Here is a 21,260-nt window from a genome sequence, read left to right on the forward strand (position 1 = left end):
TGCCATAAGCCCATGCCAATTAGTGACCCCCCCCACGCTGCTTGCCTTAAGTGATTGGAGGAGTCTCACCTGCGGGAGCGCTGCAGGATTTGTAAAGGGTTCAAACTTTGTACCAAAAAGGATGGGACCAGAGACTCAAGTTCCTCCTTATGGAGATGGCTCTCTGTCCCGCCTCAGAGCCAAATCATGCTGACTCAGCACTGAGCACCTCTTCCTTGGTGAGAGACAGGCAGCATAGCTCAGCCTCTTCAGCACTGAGGAAGGACTCCATGTCTGCGTGCCAGGACTCTCGAAACCATCGGGGTTCTCTGGTGCAGAGGAGGTCTATGCCTCACAGGGACACCTGGCACCGATCTCAGTCACTAGGGCCACAGGAGAAGCAAAGAAAAATTAACTGGAGGCATCCTCAACTCCAAGACTCGTGAAACTAGCAGAGTGAGACCCGTGCTGGGCCATTCAGATTCAATCGCTGCCAGCCTAGTACCGTTGCCTTTGGCCCAGGGAAGGGACCCATCGAGTCTGGTACTGTTGAACTCTCCTCCAAGGTAGAGCCATCGGAGTGCAGCTCTAGAGCTTCCATCCACGCCAGAGGCATTTGAGGCAGCAAGGGAGCTACTGTCCTCCCTGTACCGCCATCCCACACCAGGCATGAATCGGCATCTGAAACGAGAGCAGCTATGGCACCGAGGCCCCGGGTGCTATTGAAGGGAAAACCGGTGATGATGGCACAGCACCCATCACCCCCGTCCGAGCACCGCTCTCTGGCACCAACCAGTATTTCTCTTCTGTGGTCACAGAGGAATGACTCCTCGCAGTCAGACTCTGAGGTGGATTCCTACACCTCCTGCAGGAGCTGGCACTGGTCTGACTGCCGATACCTGACGGCTGATATGAGCCCAAGGTTCCCACCAGTGGCCTGGCCAGCACAGTGCAATAGCCTTTATGGAATCCCTGGACTTTCCATCCAGTCCAAGGGTCTCAGTCACGGAGATTGTACTCCATCGCGTAAGAGGGTAGAGCTCCCTCAGTACAGGGATCAGGACCTTGTACTGAGCCAGGAAACGAACCAGGTGCTGAAGGACAGGAACAAGGCCCTGTAACCATCATAACTTCCTCCTCCCCGATGAGATGGTAGTGAGCACTTCAGTTGCGTCCACTCAGGATGACCAGAGGGAACACCAGGAGTTCCTCAGGAGAGTAGCCCAGAACCTGGGAATCCAAGTGGAGGAAATCTCAGAAGCCTCCCATTCCCTGGTGGATGTCTTGGCCCTTTCGGGCCCATCATGAGTGGCATTGCCTCTGAACGGTGCCATTCTGGAACCCATTAAGGCCCTGTGGCAGACTCCTTACAACCCACGGAAAAGACAGTGGAGAAAAAATATTTTGCGTCTCCAAAGGGATTTGAATATTTATACACCCATCCTCCTCCAGGGATCGCTAGTGGTATCAGCGGCAAACAAATGAGAGAGGTGGGTACAGCAAGGGCCTCCTCCTAAGGCCAAGGACATCAAGGAGTTTGATCTCTTTGGCAGAAAGATCTACTCCGCAGGGCAGGGGGGCCTCCAACTTCGAATTACCAACCAACAGGCACTCTTGAGACAATGTCTGGATCCACCCTCCCCAAATATTGTGAATTGGCTGTCCCACTTCTAACAGGTGTGGGCCTATATCACCTCAGACTGTTGTGTGCTATGCACAATGAGACTGGGATACACCCTGCAGTACAGTTCTTCCCCTCTTTCCCACCCTCCCTCCCCATCCCTCTTCAGGGACCCTCTCAAGAGCAGCTTCTACTCCAGGAAGTGCAAACGCAAGTGGGAATGGTAGAGGAGGTTTTCTCCGGAACTAAGGAGCATGGTGGTTTACTACACTTATTTCCTAATCCCGAAGGCCTACGGCGGTCTCAGACCCATCTTGGACCTGCGAAACCACAACAGATTCAGAAGAAGCTGAAGTTCTGCACCATCTCCTTGGCCTCCATTATCCCCTCTCTGGATCCAGGGGACGGGTATGCCACCCTCAACTTGAAGGACGCCTACTTCCATATTTCAATCTTCCAAGGCCACAGAAGATTCCTCCCATTTATTGTGAACCAAGTATACTACCAATTTACTGTACTTCCATTCAGCCTGTCAGCAGCCCTTCGTGTTTTCACAAAGTGCGTGGCGGCAGTTGTGGCTCAGACTTTGGTCATCCCTCCTGGGGTCGTGTAGTAATTTGTGCTGTCAGAAGGGGGTCGCGGTGCAATGAAGTTTGAGAACACCTGAGGTAGTGGATCACCTCAGCAGATCATTCTCTAGTCACAAATGGTCTATCTGCCCAGACCTCGTGAAGGACATTTTCCAGAGGTGGGGAACTCCCTGGATAGACTTGTTCGTGACCAGACACAACGAAGTGTCTGCTGTTCTGTTCCTTGCAGAATCACAGCCCAGGCTCCCTCATGTACGTGTTTCTCCTCCCTTGGAGAAGCCATCTCTACTATGTATTCCCCCTCCCCCCATGCCTCTCAATGGAAGGTTCTGCTGAAGATCAGAGAGGAAGGAATGAAACTGATCCTGGTAGCCCTGGCCTGGCCTCACCAACATTGGTTCACCACCTTCTCGACCTGTTAGTGGAAACACCAATCACCCTACCTTTGCTTCCGGATCTCAGCTCACAGGATCACAGACTTCTACATCACCCAAAGCTTGAGTCCCTCCGTCTCATTGCCTGGAAACTGAACCCCTTGGAGCTAGCATCCTCAGGTCTGGTTTGAGAAGTTCTAGGGAACAGAAAGACATCCACTAGGGCCACGTACCTGGCAAAGTGGAAAAGATTCTCGGCCTGGTCAGTGCAGAAAGGGGTCTTGCCCATGCAAGCATCAGTACCACGTATTCTGGACTGTCTGATGCACCTGAAGCAGCAAGGGCTATTGGTGTCTTCAATTAGGGTCCACCTGGTCGCAATTTCGGCTTTTCACCCATGGGTGAATGGCAGATCCATCTTTGCAAACTTGCTCTGTAGTCGTTTTCTTGAGGGGCTGGACAGACAGCCGATCCCGCCCTGGGACCTCAATCTGGTATTGTCAAGGCTCACAGGTCCTCCATTCGAACTCTTGGTAACATGCTTTCTATTCTACTTGTCGTGGAAGGTGGCCTTCTTGGTGGCCATTAACTTGGCCAGAAGGCCAAGGGCCCTTACTTCGGAACCCCCCTACGCAGTCTTCTTCAGGGACAAGGTCCAACTGCGCCCTCACTCAGTCTTCCTCCCAAAGGTAGTGTTGCAATTCCACAATAACCAGGATGTTTTTCTTCCGATTTTCTACCCAAAGCTGCGTGCCAACAGGCAGGAACAGAGGCTCCATTCACTAGATTTCAGGTGGGCTTTTGTCGTCTTCTTAGAAAGGATTAAATCATTTACGAAGACTACTTAGCATTTCATGGTGATGGTGGTGGTAGACAGGATGAAAGGCTCTTAGTCTCAGCCCAGAGAATTTCATCGTGGATCACCTCTTGTAGCATGTGCAGTTACAATCTGGCGAAAGTGCCTGCTCCAGCCCTGACAGCACATACCACAAGGGCGCAAACATCTTAAACTGCATTTGTGGCACAAGTTCCAATCGAGGGTATCTGTAGAGCACAACTTGGTCTTCGGTCCACACTTTTGCAACTCACTATGCTGTCACTCAGCAGGCCAGAGACAATGCTGGATTTGGCAGAGCCATGCTAAAGTCTGCTTGTCCTTGAACTCTGGACCTTCCTACTGCATCTGCTTGGGAGTCATCTACATTGGAATGGACATGAGCAAGCACTCAAAGAAGAAAGAACGGTTGTTAACCTTCTGTAACTGTTCTTCGAGATGTTGCTCATGTCCATTCCAAAACCCATTCTCCTTACCTCTCTGTCGGAGTTAACCGGCAAGAAGGAACTGAGAGGGCAGCGGGGCGGCAGGACCCTATATAGCAGTGCTATGAGGGTGTGACTCCAGGGGGCACCAGAGCTGACATGACGGATACCACTGAGGGAAAAACCTTTCTGGCGGCGGTGCATGTGGCATGCGCATATCTACATTGAAATGGACATGAGCAAAACATCCTGAAGAACAACAGTTATGGAAGTTTAGTAATTGTTGTTTAATGTCTAAAGAGACAGCAGTAATGGAGAAGTTAGAGTTACAACACACTACTTATGCAGTAGTATTGCTGACTGGATGAGCATGCATGAAATAAAGCTATTCTTACTGAAAAAAAGATGGTGAGAATTAAGTTATGCAGATGAAGTGGTTGGGAATGTATTACTTTGTACTGCAGTGTGCCTACCGAAATTACACTCTCAGCATATACTAGGGCACTTCACTTGGATGGAAAGAGTAAAGGAAGTTGCTTAACTCCAGTGAAACACTTAGCTAAAAGATGAAGATTGTTACTTTGCAGTGCCATGACAGTACCTCTCTTTAATTCCCTTGGGAATTGATTGTGCTCACTCTCTCCATTTTAGAGATCTCTATGCTGGATAGGAAAGTCTACGTAAAAGGTAGCTAAGAATGATACAAGGAGACATCGAGTCAGATCAGAAGCTAGATATTTTTTAAATAATCCATTCTCATTTTCAGTAAATTATCAAGAAAATCAGTTCATCTCTGATCCTTTTCCTGAGGGTTAAGAATAGGAAAATAATTCAAATGTCAATTGCATTCAAAATCTGCAAAGGGTGAACTGAACTATGATAGCTACTTGTTTCTGAGGAACAAATAGGGAGCATTAATTTAATTTATTGCACATACAGGCAAATATATATTCATCTTCAAATTGAAGAAAATCTGTGACTTTCCATTCTGTTACAATGGTAATAATTCTTTCCTGTATACATAGGGCAGTTGTTTATTAATTGTATCCTGAAGGAAAGGGACTAAGCAGAGGAAGGAACTGGACAAGAGAAGAAAATTTGGTGGTGGGGAGGCTGAACTAAAGGGGTGGGTAAACTTTTGGAATGTGCAGGTAAAATATTAAAATCTGTCATTGCCTGTTAATGTGTGCTGTGTCATACCCTTCCACTATTATTCCTGGGGGAATTTCGTGCCATTGCGGTGTAGCAGAAAAATGCCCCCAGCCCCCACAGATTCTCTTTACTTCCCGCAGAAAATGGTTTCTGTGGGGAAGCAAAAAGAAGCTTCACCAGTGCTCACTCACCCCTCCCCAACAGTTCATGCATGTCTGTTCGGGCAGCCGGGGGAGAGGTAAATCACTGGGGGGAGGAGGGGCTGGGGATTCCCCCGTTGCCCAGGAACATGAGTCCCATCTGGGTGGGAGAGGAGGACAGAGACAGAGTTCCCCCTTCTCTTCCCTGCATAGTGCAGCCAGGTCTGGGTAAGATCAACACCTAGAAACTTTCCCTGGCTGCAGGAAGCTCTGCACCGCAGGGTGTGTATATGTGCATGGCAAGGGGGCTGGCTGAGGAGGGGGAGAGCGTCTAGATGCACGGGGTTGGGTAGACAGGGGGAGTAGCTCCCATTACAGTGACCCCTCCCCCGAACCTCCCTTGCATCAGGAGCTCCCCACACCTAGAACTCCTCCACCGAGCCCCCCAAACCGCTGCCCCATCGAGCCTCGCACCCTAACCCCCCACCTCACCAAGTCCCACTCCCCCAGCTCCCTCCCACAGCCCTAACTACCTTCACCTGGACTCCTCTGGGGAGTCCCATTACCCCTACACCTGGAACCCCGCACCAACCCCCCATGCATTCAGATTCCCCCCGCACTGAGCTGCCTGCACCCAGATTGCACCACACAGAACCCTGGTATTCCGGAGGGAATTCTGCACCAAAATTTTAAAATTCTGCAAAATTCTGCACATTTTATTAGTCAGAATAAAGTAACACAATAACAATATAATCACACCATTTTCAATTATTTTGGTAATGTATTTAAAAATACTTGTCAGCGAATAATTGAAAATGCTGTGATTATATTGTGTTATTTTGACAAAATATGCAGAATTTTGCAGAATTTTAAAATGTGCACAGGATTTTTAATTTTTTGATGCAGAATTCCCCCAGGAGTACACCATGAACTCAGATATATCTCTCCCTCTGTATTCTAACGACCTGCTGCATGCTGAGGCACTCATGCAATTATTGACTATGCAAAGGCCCCCCAAAGTTGTCTCTAGTTCTACTGAGCAAGGTCTGGAATGAATTTCTTCTCTGGGTGCTATTTTCAATTCCTGATTCTGTTGTGGGTTCTCTGTGATCGTTTCTCCTTGTGCCATTGCATCCTTTCATGCTGTGAAAAGAATTTCTGCCTTTCCTTCAAGGTGTTCCTAGCAGCTGGCCCATTTCCTTTGTCTCAGCAGGTTCTGAATGCTTATATCAAAGAAGAGATTCCAGTCAGGTGCCTAGATCTGCTTAAGTATAATCTTACCAAAGCTGTAATTGGGAAACTTTCCCTGTGAATGTATGAAAGAGCAACCTTACATGAAAGTCTTCCACAGCCCCTAAATTCATGTCATAAACATTGATTGTTGCTCAAAAGATATAGCTAGCAGGCACTGCTATAGTACGTATTATAGTTATGGATATGTCCAAATATTTAATTAATACCCCCTCTTATTTCTCATAACTTGCTGAAATTTTCCATGTTTGGTCTTAACCCAGAGGTAAATTCTTTATAATTTAAGTAAAATCCATTTTATCCATTTTTGCCTTTTATAAAAAAGTGAAAAAATACCCTTTTAAAGTAAGTTTTTAAGATTGCCTCTCCCCCCCCCCCCAAAGTGCCATTCAAGTGGCCATTAAAACAATTTGACATTTTAGAGTGGATTAGCCTCTTTTATGTGTCTGTAAAAAAAATTAAAAATACATAAACCGGCTCTGACTGACAAACATTTGAAAACTAAATTTAAAACCACTTTAGTAACTTGTGCTAGTGTTGGGAGCTAAGATACTATTTTAATTATCATAGCTAGCTAGTATTGCAGGTAAAGACTACATAGAAAATTTTCAATACAGAATTGAATTGGAGAAGGGGAGAGAGATCTTCTTGTGGTCACTAATAAAATTGTGAGGTCCTGAGATACCGTTTCAATAGCATAGGAATAAGAATTTCAGTAAATACGGGTACATTTCCATAGAGAAGATACCGAGATCTGTAATGACATCTCTGGCAGTGGTGGTTCCCTTTTTTCCACCACCTTTTGCTGAGATTAAAGCCACACTGGTCTTGTGCTGCATGAGAACTCTATATGAGTGTCTCTCTCTTCTTGTGGAGTTCCTAAACTGCACAGATCAAGGAAATCTCCTTTCAACACAACCCAATTGCAGTTTGAATAGTGGTCTCTCTCTTGTCAGAATTGTTTCCCTTAGTTATGTTTCCAGTCCATAATTTAAACAGTTTCAAATAAGGTGAAATATAGTGTCCTAAAAGTCATGACCATGGCAGCAAAGGTGAAACTGTTGGGCCGTCAGGTGAAAGAGTTTAATCCTTTGTCAGTCCTTTTGAGAAATCTTTTGTTAATCTCTAAACTTTACGTACTCCTTTGAGAAATTAACATAGTCACTACAGGCTTCCACTTCTGGTGTGGAAGGTATTTAACATTATAGTAAAATGGAGTAGTCTCAGTCAGTAGAGTGCGAGCAGTGCTGCAAAGTTATTGACATCACTTGTATTTTTTTCCTAGTTATGGAGTCCCCTGAACTCTGACTTTTAAGAGTCTGATTTTCATGGTTTCTATTTGTTTCCTTAACAGTTACTCTATTTTGTCTGGATTCTTGTACTCTTTCTGGGTAATAACAATAGTTAGCCAATCTGAATGCAGCTATTTTCATAATCACTGTATCCTTATTTTTCAGTAATGGTCCTGTGACTATACAGATCTCTGTATTCTGAACACTCTGTTCCTCTGCCGTCATTCACTCCTGTACTGAGAACTGTTGAGCTGTTTGCCAACAGTACGGACAAAAAAAAAAGTGGGAGGAGAAAGTAGTACAGGAGCTTCTGAATGTTGAAAGAGCACCATGGTCTCTCTTGAGTTTGCATTCCAATGAGTTAGGCTTATGGACCGGGTCTCCATTTTTGCTGTGATGAAAGAAGCTGAAGTGTCAGGGTAGGTGATAAGCCATATGGGGCCCTGGTCCAAAAGTTTCTCCTCAGAATTGTTTGCCTCTGCAGAGCTTTGCAACAGCACCTTTAGGAAAATTTCATTTTCAAATATATATGCCTCCCTCCTACTGGGGGATTGTTCAAGTGATAATCTTTTCCTCTTAGTTCTGAGTGTTCTCTTTTCCAGCTTCTCTTACCCTCTTGCCTTTCTCCTCTAGTATGAAGTGCTTTTTGTCTGCCTGGGGAGACCTAACAACAATAGAATCAGCTCCAAGGAGGAGCAAATCCTCTCCTACAGTTGTTGCCAGTGCATATCTTCTCTGCCTACAGCCACTGAGTCAAGAGCTTTTTCTGCTCTCAGATAACTCTATTTGAAAGGGGCCCACTGACCTTGGTGAAGAGAAGAATCCTGCAGCAGCTGGTAGCAAAATTCCCCATCCAGAGAGCAGTTTTAGAGGCTCTGCACCAGAGGAGAATGCTAACACTGGCTCTGTGGCAGGAAAATCCCCTCCAGAATTAGCAAGTCAATGCCTTGGGCATATTCTTGAGATTCTTTTCTGCTAGGATGTCCTTGCTTTCAGTTAAAGGATGTAATATCTTTCCAGGGAGAGAGCGTATATGAAGCCATAAGTTCGTGAAGTATTCATCCAATTTGTGGGTTTCCTAGGATCTGATTCAATTGAGTCTGCTTGGTCTCTAGGGCTTTTCTCTTTGTGAAAAAAGAGTTTCCTGTCATTACTAGAAATCTTACAGATTAGAAGAAAAGTGCTATATTTCATTCACAGCTGATTAATATTCAGTTTCAATAATAGTGATTCATTTATTAAAAAAGAAACAGGCCTAATGTGCTCGGTTCAGCAACCCAGGAAAGAAAGCTAGAGAATGGTTACCAGGGAAATCAGGCTTTCTGTAATTTTTCTTTTCCATCCACTGTGTTCATCATTGCTTTGTTATTCTTCAAGATAATTTCCTGAACTACTTACCTATTTGATAATTGATTTAAATGAGACATTAGAAATAAAAGTCCTGCCCAATCGGTTAAACTATTTGATGTGTCATCAGTAATCCTGAATGCAGCATAAGACATAAGTGTTTGAGGGTTGGGTAGAAACAGCTGGAAAGAGACGGGGAGTGAATATTAGGATAAAGCCTTGAGCTCTGACAATGCCAAGGGTTAAGTGGTCAAATTTTGTAATATTTCAAAATTGTTAGGATTTATTACTAAACACCACAATCTTAAGTGTTGTAATAAATGAATGTGTTTACATCTGTCTTTAAATCGTTTTCTTGTTGCATCTTTTTTCTCTCACACTCTTCCTTTTTTCCAATTTCCCCCTTCTTTTCCTATATTTTTCCCCCTTTAGCATCCTGAAGTTTTATTGAGCCATCCATCCAAGACAGTAAGTGCCCTGGCAAACAGGAGGGCCATTGCCAGCCCCATTTGTTTTTTATGTGTTGCATGAATATTCACTTGTGCCTTCATATTCCTGGATCAACACACACAATTTTTGGTGAGATATTTTGGGAATGTGTATAGAAAATAAGGGTGGGAGAAGGGGATTTCAAATGCCTGAGTAGCTGTGCTCAAAATAGCCTTCAGAGATGCTTGTACTTGTTTTGCTACTTTTGCTTAGCTTCACTTTCTATTTGGGCAGTTTGATGTAGTGCAACTCTTTCCTTTCTCTTCATGTCAGTTGCTTGTGGCATCCTGTAGCATTTCTATCACCTTTACTGTCTGTGCATTGTCACAGCAAGATTGCAATAGAATAGAATAGGCCTCTTGTGCAAAAAAGCATTCTGGTTAATCACTCACATCAGTGCATTGAAAGATGCTGATTAAGTTACAGTAAGGAGGTAGGTTGCTAAAGTACTTGGATAACCATTGTTCCTGCTGATGCTATGCTGGTTTAGCTGTGGACTCAATTATGGAAGCCCTCTGCTTGAGGTTAGTAGGGGTATGTCTACACTAGGAAATTAGGTCGAATTTATAGAAGTCGATCTTTAGAAAGCAATTTTATACAGTCGATGGTGTATGTCCCCGCTAAGCGCAGTAGGTCGGTGGCGTGCGTCCTCAATACCGTGGCTAGCATCGACTCACGGAGTGGTGCACTGTGGGTAGCTATCCCACAGTTCCCGCAGTCTCTTCCGCCCATTGGAATTCTGGGTTAAGCTCCCAATACCTGATGGGGCAAAAACATTGTCGCGGGTGGTTTTGGGTACATGTTGTTGTCGGTCACCCCTCCCTCTGTGAAAGCAATGGCAGACAATTGTTTTGCACCTTTTTTCCGTGCAGACGCCATACCACAGCAAGCATGGAGCCCACTTAGCTCAGCTCACCGTCACCGCTGCTGTTGTGTCCTGGGTGCTGCTGGCAGCAGACGGTGCAGTAGGTCTGCAAACCATCGTCCTCCACCGCTTCCACTGCAACTCTGCTCTCCTGCTGTTGTAAATGAGCTCAGTCTCAATTGAGTAAATGATGACTGAGCTCAATACAGCAAATGAGCTCAGTCATCCACCGCTTCCTCTGCAACTCTGCTCTCCTGGTGCCATGAATCCACCTTGCACGTCCTCTCGTCGTTCGGTATAAATATCTAGACTCGTGGTATCCGTCGTCATGCACCGCTTCCGCTGCAACTCTGCTCTCCTGCAGACGCCATACCACGGCAAGCATGGAGCCCGATCAGCTCACCGCTGCTGTTGTGAGCATTGTAAACACCTTGCACATTATCCTGCAGTATGTGCAGTACCTGCAGAAGCAGGTGAGGAGGCGACGACAGCGTGATCACGATAGTGATGAGGACATGGACACAGACTTCTCTCAAAGCATGGACCCTGGCAATTTGGACATCATGGTGGTAATGGGGCAGGTTCGTGCTGTGGAACGCCGATTCTGGGCCCGGGAAACAAGCACAGACTGGTGGGACCGCATAGTGTTGCAAGTCTGGAATGATTCTCAGTGGCTGTGAAACTTTTGCATGCATAAGGGCACTTTCATGGAACTTTGTGACTTGCTTTCCCCTGCTCTGAAGTGCAAGAATACCAAGATGAGAGCAGCCCTCACAGTTGAGAAGCGAGTGGCGATAGCTCTCTGGAATTTTGCAACGCCAGACAGCTACCGGTCAGTCAGGAATCAATTTGGAGTGAATAAATCTACCGTGGGGGCTGCTGTTATCCAAGTAGCCAACGCAGTCACTGAGCTGCTGCTATCAAGGGTAGTGACTCTGGGAAATGTGCATGTCATAGTGGATGGCTTTGCTGCAATGGGATTCCCTAACTGTGGTGGGGCGATAGACGGAACGCATATCCCTATCTTGGGACCGGACCACCTTGGCAGCCAGCACATAAACCACAAGGGGTACTTTTCAATGGTGCTGCAAGCACTGATGGATCACAAGGGACGTTTCAGCGACATCAACGTGGGATGGCCGGGAAAGGTACATGACGCTCGCATCTTCAGGAACTCTGGTCCGTTTGAACAGCTACAGAAAGGGACTTACTTCCCAGACCAGAAAATAACTGTTGGGGATGTTGAAATGCCTATAGTTATCCTTGGGGACCCAGCCTACCCCGTAATGCCATGGCTCATGAAGCCATAGACAGGCACGCTGGACAGTAGTAAGGAGCTGTTCAACTATAGGCTGAGCAAGTGCAGAATGATGGTAGAATGTGCATTTGGACATTTAAAAGCGCACTGGCGCAGTTTACTGACTGGATTAGACCTCCGCAAAACCAGTATTCCAATTGTTATTGCTGCTTGCTGTGTGCTCCACAATCTCTGTGAGAGTAAGGGGCAGATGTTTATGAGGGGGTGGGAGGTTGAGGCAAATCGCCTGGACACTGATTACATGCAGCCAGACACCAGGGCGATTAGAAGAGCACAGCAAGGCGCGCTGCACTTCAGAGAAGCTTTGAAAACCAGTTTCATGACTGGCCAGGCTATGGTGTGACGGTTCTGTTTGTTTCTCCGTGATGAAAACCCGCCCCCTTGGTTCACTCTACTTCCTTGTAAGCCAACCTCCCTCCTCCCTTCGATCACCGCTTTCAGAGGCAATAAAGTCATTGTTTCAAAATCATGCATTCTTTATTAATTCATCACACAAATAGGGGGATAACTGCCAAGGTAGCCATGTTGTATTTTATACCCATTACTGTTCACCTTTATGTCCTTAACTACTTTCTCTTTCAAAATTTGTTCCAAGACCTTGCATACAATTGAGGTCAAACTAACAGGCCTGTAGTTTTTCTGAATCATCTTTTTCCCTCTTAAAAATAGGAACTATATTAGCAATTATCCAGTCATACAGTATGACCCCCAAGTTTACAGATTCATTACAAATCTTTGCTTTTGGGCTTGCAATTTCATGTGCCTGTTCCTTTAATATTCTTTAATATTCCCATTAACCATCCTGCCATTACCCCTAAGCTGTTTATTAGCCTCATTAAAAACTGAGGCTAAGTATTTGTTTAGGTGTTGGGCCATGCCTAAATAATCTTTAATCTCCACTCCATTCTCAGGGCTTAGTGGTCCCACTTCTTTCCTTGTTTTCTTCTTATTTATATGGCTATAAAACCTTCTACGATTGATTTTAATTCACTTTGCAAGGTCCATCTCTGCTTGGCTTTTGGCAGTTCTCACTTGATCCCTACACTTCCTGAACTCCAAGAGGTAGCTTTCCTTGCTGATCACTCACATCTTCCATTCCTTGTAGGCTTTCTGCTTTCTCTTAATCACCTATTTGAGATACTTGGTTAGCTAATAACTTGATGAGGTCATGCGAGGGACAAATGCCTTATTTGTGACTCCTCCTGCACCAGAAATAAAAAAGCAGAGGGATTTCTGCCTCAAAGTTCACCTCACGAAAGAAGCAATGCATCCTGCATCGGATCCAATCCCCAACCACAATGTAACAGATTCAAAATTCACAAGGAGCACCCCTCCAACTGCCCTTGATTCAAGGCACAAGTCTGGTGAGAAATAGTCACACTAAGAGAAACAAACCAGTTGAAGCAGATATTGACATCTCTGATAGGGCCTCGTGTTCCATGGCCACTGCGATTTCCATGAGGTGCTCTTCCTTGCAGCTCTTCCAAAGGAGCTGCAAAATACAACAGAAGATTTACCCTTCAAAGGGCCTAAACTATTTTCCAACAAAACAGAGGAAACAGTTTAGGCCACATTCTTCTAAGAGAAGGTTAAGACCTCCTTGATCTTGCCAGCTGCCTTTGTCTACGGGAGACCCTTCTCACCAGACAGCTGCAGTCTCCAGGCAGTCATTTTGACTAATTTGCTGACCATATCTCCTACCTGTGAAACGTGCCTATTAGTCTTCCACTGTGCTTGGGCAAACATCACATCTGGCAAATGTGGCTCAGCACATTAAAAGAGGGATATATTATCCAATTCACCTGCCTCCCTCTTCCCAACCCCATTTTCTCCATCCCTTTTCAGGCCCCTATCTCATAAGACTCTATTACTTCAAGAAGTATAGTCTCTTTGGGAACTGGGAGTGATAGAAGAGATTCCTTACCAACACAAGGAGAAAGGCTTCTGTTCCCAGTTCAGGATGGTCACCCTTTGTCAGGAACTACATGTCTTGAACCTAGGTCCACAGGCCTCTTAAAAGTTAGGCAGTCCCAGCCTGCCAACCACTGACCAGCTAACAGCTGCAAGAAGAGTAGCTGAACTCCAACAGAGAACTCCAGTCCTGGGATCTGATTGCTGGAACCCTGGGGGTCCTGATTGGTCCCCAGCCTCTATTTAAGCCAAGTACAGAAACAGAAAGCTGCCCATGCAGCTGCGTTCTCCCTGTTCAGGACTGTTACTCCTTCACAATCTGCACAGTGCTGCTGGTCTCCTGATAATCTGAGCCTGCCTCCTCCTGACACCTGATGCCTGGTTTGCCCTCTGGCCTGTCTCAGCCTCTGATCTCCAGGTATCTGATTCTTGACTCCTGCTCTAACCAGGCCAAGTCATGATGTCACTTCCCCCTTTTATATCTTCCAACTTGCTGGAAAGATCATTTGCTGTGACATGAGTCAAATAGTCTCCCTTGAGTATGTGCTATCTCTGAGAGGTTTCCATTGTACACAGTTCCTGGAGTAATCCTTTTGAGTGTTTGTATTCTCCTCAATGAGCCATCAACGTTGTTTGGCCTTTTTATTGTTGTACCTGAAAGGCTGCTTGTGGGTGTTCCCAAACTCACAACATGTTTCAATGGCACATGCATAGCGAAACTTCATATACAATGATAACACATACAACTTAACAGGATATTAATGTTTAACAGATTAAGACTTTTAAAATGATACCTCACAAAGTATACTTTTTACAAAAGATATCATACTTCTATCCCAATGGTGAATATGGGGTGCAGAATGTCTCTTTGGGGCACAGAGTGTTATAGTAACTAACCATTTTATGAGGCATAGTTTTTCTGTCATCCTCCCTATTAAGAATGCACTGGATAGTAAAAACAAGTAGTAAATCTGGAAAAAGGAGGTTTTTCTCACATGTTCAGACTTGGAGAAAGAGGAGTGTGGGGAATTCTGGAGAGATCAGTGGAGATATTAACAATTGTTAAGCTACTTGGAGTACAAAACTCCCATTCAATACATTTATTAAAATTTATACTATATGCAAATAATAGACATTAATGAAATATTCTGACATGTTCCTTGCACAAAGATCAGGAAATTCATAATAAAATATTTCCCAAAAGAGAATTTTTTTTCATATCCTTCCTGCGCTAGTGTCAGCATGCAGAGTGGAAACCAGTCTCTTCGATTCCTCTTTGTCATTTGCTGATGCTTCCATTTGCTGTGTGGTGTGGAGATCAACTATTCTGCCTTCCATGCTAAGGGTGCTTCTTATGGTTTTTCTTGGATGCCCTCATTTCTTCACACCAGCTGGTTTCCACTTGACAGCTTCATGTTGGAGTCTGTTGGCATAGAGAGTGCATGCCCCATATATGTCAAATGCTTCCTTATGATTCTGATGGAAACAAGCTGCTGGTTGGTGAATTCTCATATCTTTTTTTTGTTTGTTGGTGATAGTCTTTTTAATCAATATTCAGAATCTTTCATAGGCACTTTATTTTTGAAGGCATCTAGTTTGTTGTCTAATATTTTAGTAGATCTCCAGCTCTCATAGCTGTATGTTAACACCAATATTACGTTTGAATTGAAAATTCTTGGTTTTGTTCTGATGCTGTATATCTTTGATTTACTTACATTGTTTAGTCAATGTTGCGGTGTCTTTCCTGTCCTTCATGTCATTTCCTACTTGAGGTCTCTGTTGCCTAATATGGTGCTGCCCAGGTATTTTTTATATATAAGATAATGAATATAAAATGTGAAGGATAAAGTTATTTCATAAGAGGTAACATTTCTTTCCCAAAGGTAGTATGTTATACAACTGAATTTGGTTTTGGAAAATTTCAGCCAAAACAGTTCAGTATTTTCCAAAATGAAGATTGGAAAAAATATACATTGTTTTGCCCATGTTAAAAAAAATTCTGGCAACCTTTTCTTTTAAAAGCTTAGGTGATCCTATGCTTTTGGAGCAGGGACTTGAAATTTGGCAGAGGGTCGGCCTTTGTGTTAAGAATCTGCCTTGTCAGCCCTGTATTTATCCACTCAAATTTGGCCTTGTTATCAGCTTTTGAAAAATCACAGTTTGCACATGCTCAGTAGAGACTTTTTAGATTTTAGCAGCTACTGGGAAGGTGATTGGGACTGGGAGGGTGGTGGAGAGGTTTGGAGTGGGGGGAGTGTAGTTGGGCAAGATTAGGACTGACTGAGCAAGAAGACTTGAATTTGGATGAGGAACCTAAGCAATGGAGACTGAGAGTGACTGGATGAAGAGCAGGGGACTGGGAGGAGGAGTCAGGAGTGGGGAAGAGATACAGGACTGGAGAAACAGCAGGTTCAAGGTGATGGTACAGAAGAGGTCTTGCATCAGGGAATGGGCAAAGGACTCTGCGCTCCATAGAGCCCATTTCTCTCCAGAGCTTGTAACAGAATTCAAGATTCCCGAGTCTCATAATTCCTCTGATGTCAGCAAGTATCTATGAAACTCACTTGAAAGTATCTATGAAACTCTCATCTTCCTCTTGAATTGGTCCACATAAAGGATGACAGCCTAGTACAGCTGTTAGTTAGCTCAAGTGGCAGAGATCTGCATAGTGGATCTAAAGGTTCCAACCTTGCTAATAGTCATAGAGTTTAAGGCCAGAAGAGACCACCAGATCATCTAATCTGATCTCCTGTATATCACAGGCCATCAACACCACCCAGTACGCACACACAAAACCCATCAGCTGAAATTAGACCAAAGTATTACAGCCTGCAGGAAACTAAACTGTTACGTCACAGATAGGGACTGAGGTCAGGTCTACACTAAAAGGTTAATTTCACCCATCTATGTCACTGAGGGGTGTGAAAAATACACAGCCCTCAGCTTTCTAGTTAAGCCAATCTAACTTCTAATGTAGACAGCGCTCGATCAATGGAAGAATTACTCTCAGGGAGGTGGATTACCTACGCTGATGGGAGAACCCCTCCGTGGGCCTAGGTAGTGTCCACACTGAAGCACTACAGCAATGCAGCTGCAGTGTTTCAAGTGTAAACAAGCCCTGAGGTGCACCACTTCTTGAGGCTCTTGCAATGGCAAGGAATTGATTGAGAGAGAGATGCAGAAGATTCCAGCAAGTGGCCTGCACCCCATGCAGAGAGAGTTATTGGAAACTGTTAAGGCCAGATCTTTGCTATCTGGTATAGTTCTGGCTCTTAGAACTCCCATTGACTCATAAGTAGCAAGCACTAGGTTTGGTGCTTAGGTGTTTTGCATGATGAAGACCTTATTTGCAAGCTCTTTTAAGCAGGGATCTGTCTGCAAACTCCAAAGCCGTGTGTTAATGTGCTCCCTTTACTTAAGTGTCTTGTAAAAACTTAATAAGCCTACTCTGAGTTTTTGAGCCTACTCACACACACAATGAGAAACCAGGAGAACTTTAACTTTGTCTGTTTCTATAAGGTCTGTTGCACTTGCACAGCATGGGTCCTAAACACTCATTTAAAATATTCAACCAACCACTTGATGTTTTACTTCTCTTCATATTTTCAGTGTTGTCACTTGTTTGTTTGTGGTTTTGTTTGCTGTCTGTGTCGCTTTATTACTTAGTTTTGCTTTTCTATGTGTGTGAAGTATTAATCAAATTAAGAGTTGACATCCCATAGAAATTGTATAAGCCTGAGTGATTGCCCTTTCCTTTCCTTTCCTTTCCAGTATCAAAAAATATTGTATTAATATTTGCAATGAGAGCCTGACTGTTTCTAGTTGACTCAGATTTGTATAGCATCTTAAAGCTGAGCTATGTGTGCAGATAATATGCATGCAAGAGGGATAGTTTTGGGAACTGCAAAAGTATGTAGCATGCTAGTGTTTTGGCAGATGCTTCATTTTTCGAGAGCAGCTTTCCATGAAGACTTAGTTATCTATGAGTATGTTATTAAATTGGGCCTCTGGTACATATTTTTTATGCTTACACTTAATGGCCATGCCTTTGTTTTATTTAAATAGCTGTTTTCACTATGCCAAATTTTGGTGTGTTTACTAGCTTGAGTTGTTAGGATGATAAAATACATGTACTCCAAGGGCAATGTTAATTTTCTTTTTATTTGATTTCATATTAAATAAACATCTTAAGCAGGGCTCCTTGTTAATTATCCCTTGTTTTAATATTCTTTCTTCTTCTTCCATACCTATGAACTGTTTAAAAATATATATTTAGGTTTTTTGTTTGTACTGTGGCGCACATCCACACATTACCTTGATATTGATGCTGCACATAGCAACATTCATTATATACATGGATGGAAAATATTAGAGAGAACATTGGAGCACTATACTTGGAGAATTGTGCAGTGTTCAAATACTACATTGAAGAGTTATTTTTATTTAAAAAAATCAATGTAACGGCAGGAAAAGACGGTATACCAGAAATACATAGAATGTGCAACATGGCCAGGTTAACTTGGCAATAGAAATTTCAACTTTCTTACATTTCACAGAATTATAGAATAGTAGAGCTTGAAGGAACATCAAGAGATTATCTAGTTCATACTCCTACGCTGAGGCAGGCTCAAGTACACCTAGACCATTCCTGACAGGTGGTTTTCTAACCTATTCTTAAAAACCTTCAGTTATGGGGATTCTACAACCTCTCTTGGTGTAACCCCGTACTTAACTATCCTTATAGTTATAATATTTTTCCTGATATCTAACCTAAATCTCCCCTCCTGTGGGCTGACTAAGTTGATTACTTCTTGTCCTAGTTTTAGTGGCCAGGGAGAAAAATTGATCACCATCCTCTTTGTAACAGCCCTGAACATATTTTTGATATTCTTTTTTAATGGTCACTGTGCATCATTCATGTTTCATTAAATTTAAATGCAAAAAACTGTCCAAAGAGGGACAAATAATGAAATTTCTTGTACTTAATGTTGTTGTTTGAGTCTCAATTAATGTTTGAAGTTTGCACCTCTGTGAGGTGATGGAGAATGAAATGATGAGAAGATGGAGTGGAAAGAGAGAACTTTCTTCATCTTTGAAGTGAACAGCATGGGGGAGGAGTAAGGCCTAGTCTGCACACAGTTTTTGTACTAATTTAACAATTTTGGTTAGGAGCGTGGTTTGTTTTTTTTAATCAAAATTGTTAAATTAGTGCAAACCATAGTGTGGACACAGTTATATCGGTATAAAGGTACTTATACTGGTGTCGCTTATTCCACTAAATGTATAACTTTTAAGGGTTGTACTGCGTTAACTATACTGGTTTCAAACAGATATAGTTAAAGCGGTACAAAAATGTTGTGTATTCAAGCCGTAAATTTCAACTTTTGCGGCAGGTACTGTTTTTGCGTGAAGACTCTGTCCTTCAAAGCTGGGTTAACAGGACACCAACACAATTATTTATGTTGGCTCTTCCTTGGTAATAGTTATTTTAAAATCAGAGTTTAGAATTTGCCAAATATTGCATCGAGCAAAAATTATGGAAACACCATAAATTCTTGGGATAAACAATATTTTAACACCTATGATTTTCTCCTGTTGATTTTTCCTGAAGTTAAAGCACTGGGGCTTTTTTTTCAGTACTTTGCTGTTTTCTTCACTGAGCTATTTACAGTAGCCATAATGGAAAGCGTACCAGGAGCAGCTTGAGTGCAGCCTATCCTGTGTCAGCTGAGTCATTGATAAGGCCTGGGAGGGAGAATGTACAGTGATCTATCCACCTTAAACAAAAAAAATATTTTTAGTTACTTTCAATTTTTTATAATCTGGTCAGGGTTTTTTCCCTTCACATTTGCTTGTGAACATGCTCCTCACTGAAGATTATCTACATGCCATTTTAAAGCTATTTTTGACTCCTGTGTATGGGAAAAAAATTGTGGTAATTTTTGGAATTAGGAGAAAAGAGGGTGTTTTTTATTGTTATCCTTGCATAACTCAGATAGCTATGTTCAAACTGCCCTTCCAAAACTCACCATTGAACAGAGATGAAACATGGTTGATTTTAGTCCAAAATCAACATTCAAAAAAGTTGTGTGTGAAAATGAGTCTACAAATGAAACTGTTTTTGCATTGTTTGCTATCATACAACTGTGATAATGCGAGTTAGATTTTGACAAATAGGCTAGGAATTGCACATTTAAAAAGGAGAAAGACTTTGTGTTTTCATTAATATTTGATCATCCCTTTCTTTCAAGTATCTGAGTGCTTTATAACTTTGAATGTTATCCCCATTTTACCGATGAGAAAACCCAGACAAAGAAAGATTAAATTACTTTTCTCATCTTTCACAGCAAGTCAGTGTCCAGAATAGAATCCTTATGTTATTCCCAGTCTCTAAATCGGACTACCAAACCATCCTGCTTTTGGTACCCAGGCACAATGGAAGAGCTGCCTTAATGCCTTTATTACTGTGTTCCGTTGTACACTGACAATGAAATTAGTAGATTATACCTTAATTGTACACTTTTTGCTTCTTTGTATATTATAGGAATGGTATTGTTTGTATTTGAATTTCCTTTTTCAGTGTAAAAAATGTGGTGTTGAAGGGTGCCCCATAGTGTTAAATTGGGATTATATCCAATTTCTGCTCTTCTAGATCTTTATGCAAGTTTTTAAAAAATCGAAATGCATTGGCTTTCTCTCTTGTATGATAACCGAATACAGTAGGATTTAAGACATGGTCACATAAAATGCATTGTCTGTGTAACCCACAAATTGAACCAAAGCCAGTCAGTAATTCATAACCACAAACTGGTTTCGAGTTTCCATAAGATCACATGCCATTTTCGTTGTGTGTGGTTGAGAGTATCTTACATACCAACATTCTGTGTTGTCTTTACCTGTAATGAATATAGTGTATAGTGTAAACAGCCCTCTAGTTCTATAAGAACCAGACACACTGACTTGTTCCATTTTTTAAAATGGAAAATGTACTTCCTTCTTCTTTTGGTAGTGTCTCTTGGGTAATTGTCAAGATACTTTTATTAACACAGAATAATATTAAATAGGAGAGTCCTGACAGTAGATCTCCATTAGCCGTTATAGCTTATTTAGGATGAGAGAGCTCAGTAATCTGGCTAGCAGCCCAGTTTTACATTTTTTCACATTTCCTGATTATCTGATTATGTATTTTGGATTACTTTAAAGGGTCTGGAGGAGCATTTGTTAAAACAAACATTTTGAGAGGTTGGGGATGCAACCATATTCAGTAGGGAAGAATTCAGGCTGTGTCTATGGCGAAAAATCAGGCTTAACTCACTTCTGTCTTATTGTGGTCTCTCCTAGGACACAATGCTTATAGTACCTTTTATGTTTGCTCTATTAGTATATTATAATTGCTCCTTTGGAAGCAGCAAATTATAATACTGATATTTATATGCTGCTATAGTTATAGCTTTGATTACATTTAAAAGTAGCTCTTGGACTCCCAGTGTAGTGGGTTTAGGTTTGCCACACTTCGGGACAAAATCTTGGTGCCTTATCAATCCCCTTTCCACAGTAGTGCAAAGGGAATTGAAACATCAGCCATATCATAGGTGTCACAGTGTGCTCTGGTAGTCTTCGCTGGCAGAGCAGCTTTTGGGAAACTGCGATCCACTGGAGCAAGTTTGACCA

General features: G+C 43.0%; 1 protein-coding gene across 42 annotated transcripts in view; it reads left to right on the forward strand.

Annotated features, from left to right (window-relative positions):
• ERC1 (ELKS/RAB6-interacting/CAST family member 1) overlaps window positions 1-21,260 on the forward strand; it is a 525,728-nt gene that overhangs the window by 190,792 nt on the left and 313,676 nt on the right. For 22 of the 42 annotated variants that reach the window (XR_010598149.1, XR_010598152.1, XR_010598150.1 and 19 more), the window contains one exon: window positions 9,439-9,474. The exons of the other annotated variants lie outside the window; for them this stretch is intronic. Coding sequence is in view for 19 of the 22 variants with exons in the window: in XM_005287982.5 (XP_005288039.1) it covers window positions 9,439-9,474 (36 nt within the window). In the remaining 3 variants the exon portion in view is untranslated. The remainder of the gene's footprint in view (window positions 1-9,438; window positions 9,475-21,260) is intronic. 42 annotated transcript variants of the gene reach the window in all.

The sequence above is a fragment of the Chrysemys picta genome, chromosome 1 (genome assembly GCF_011386835.1).
Source record: "Chrysemys picta bellii isolate R12L10 chromosome 1, ASM1138683v2, whole genome shotgun sequence".
In the NCBI taxonomy this organism is placed as follows: domain Eukaryota; kingdom Metazoa; phylum Chordata; order Testudines; family Emydidae; genus Chrysemys; species Chrysemys picta.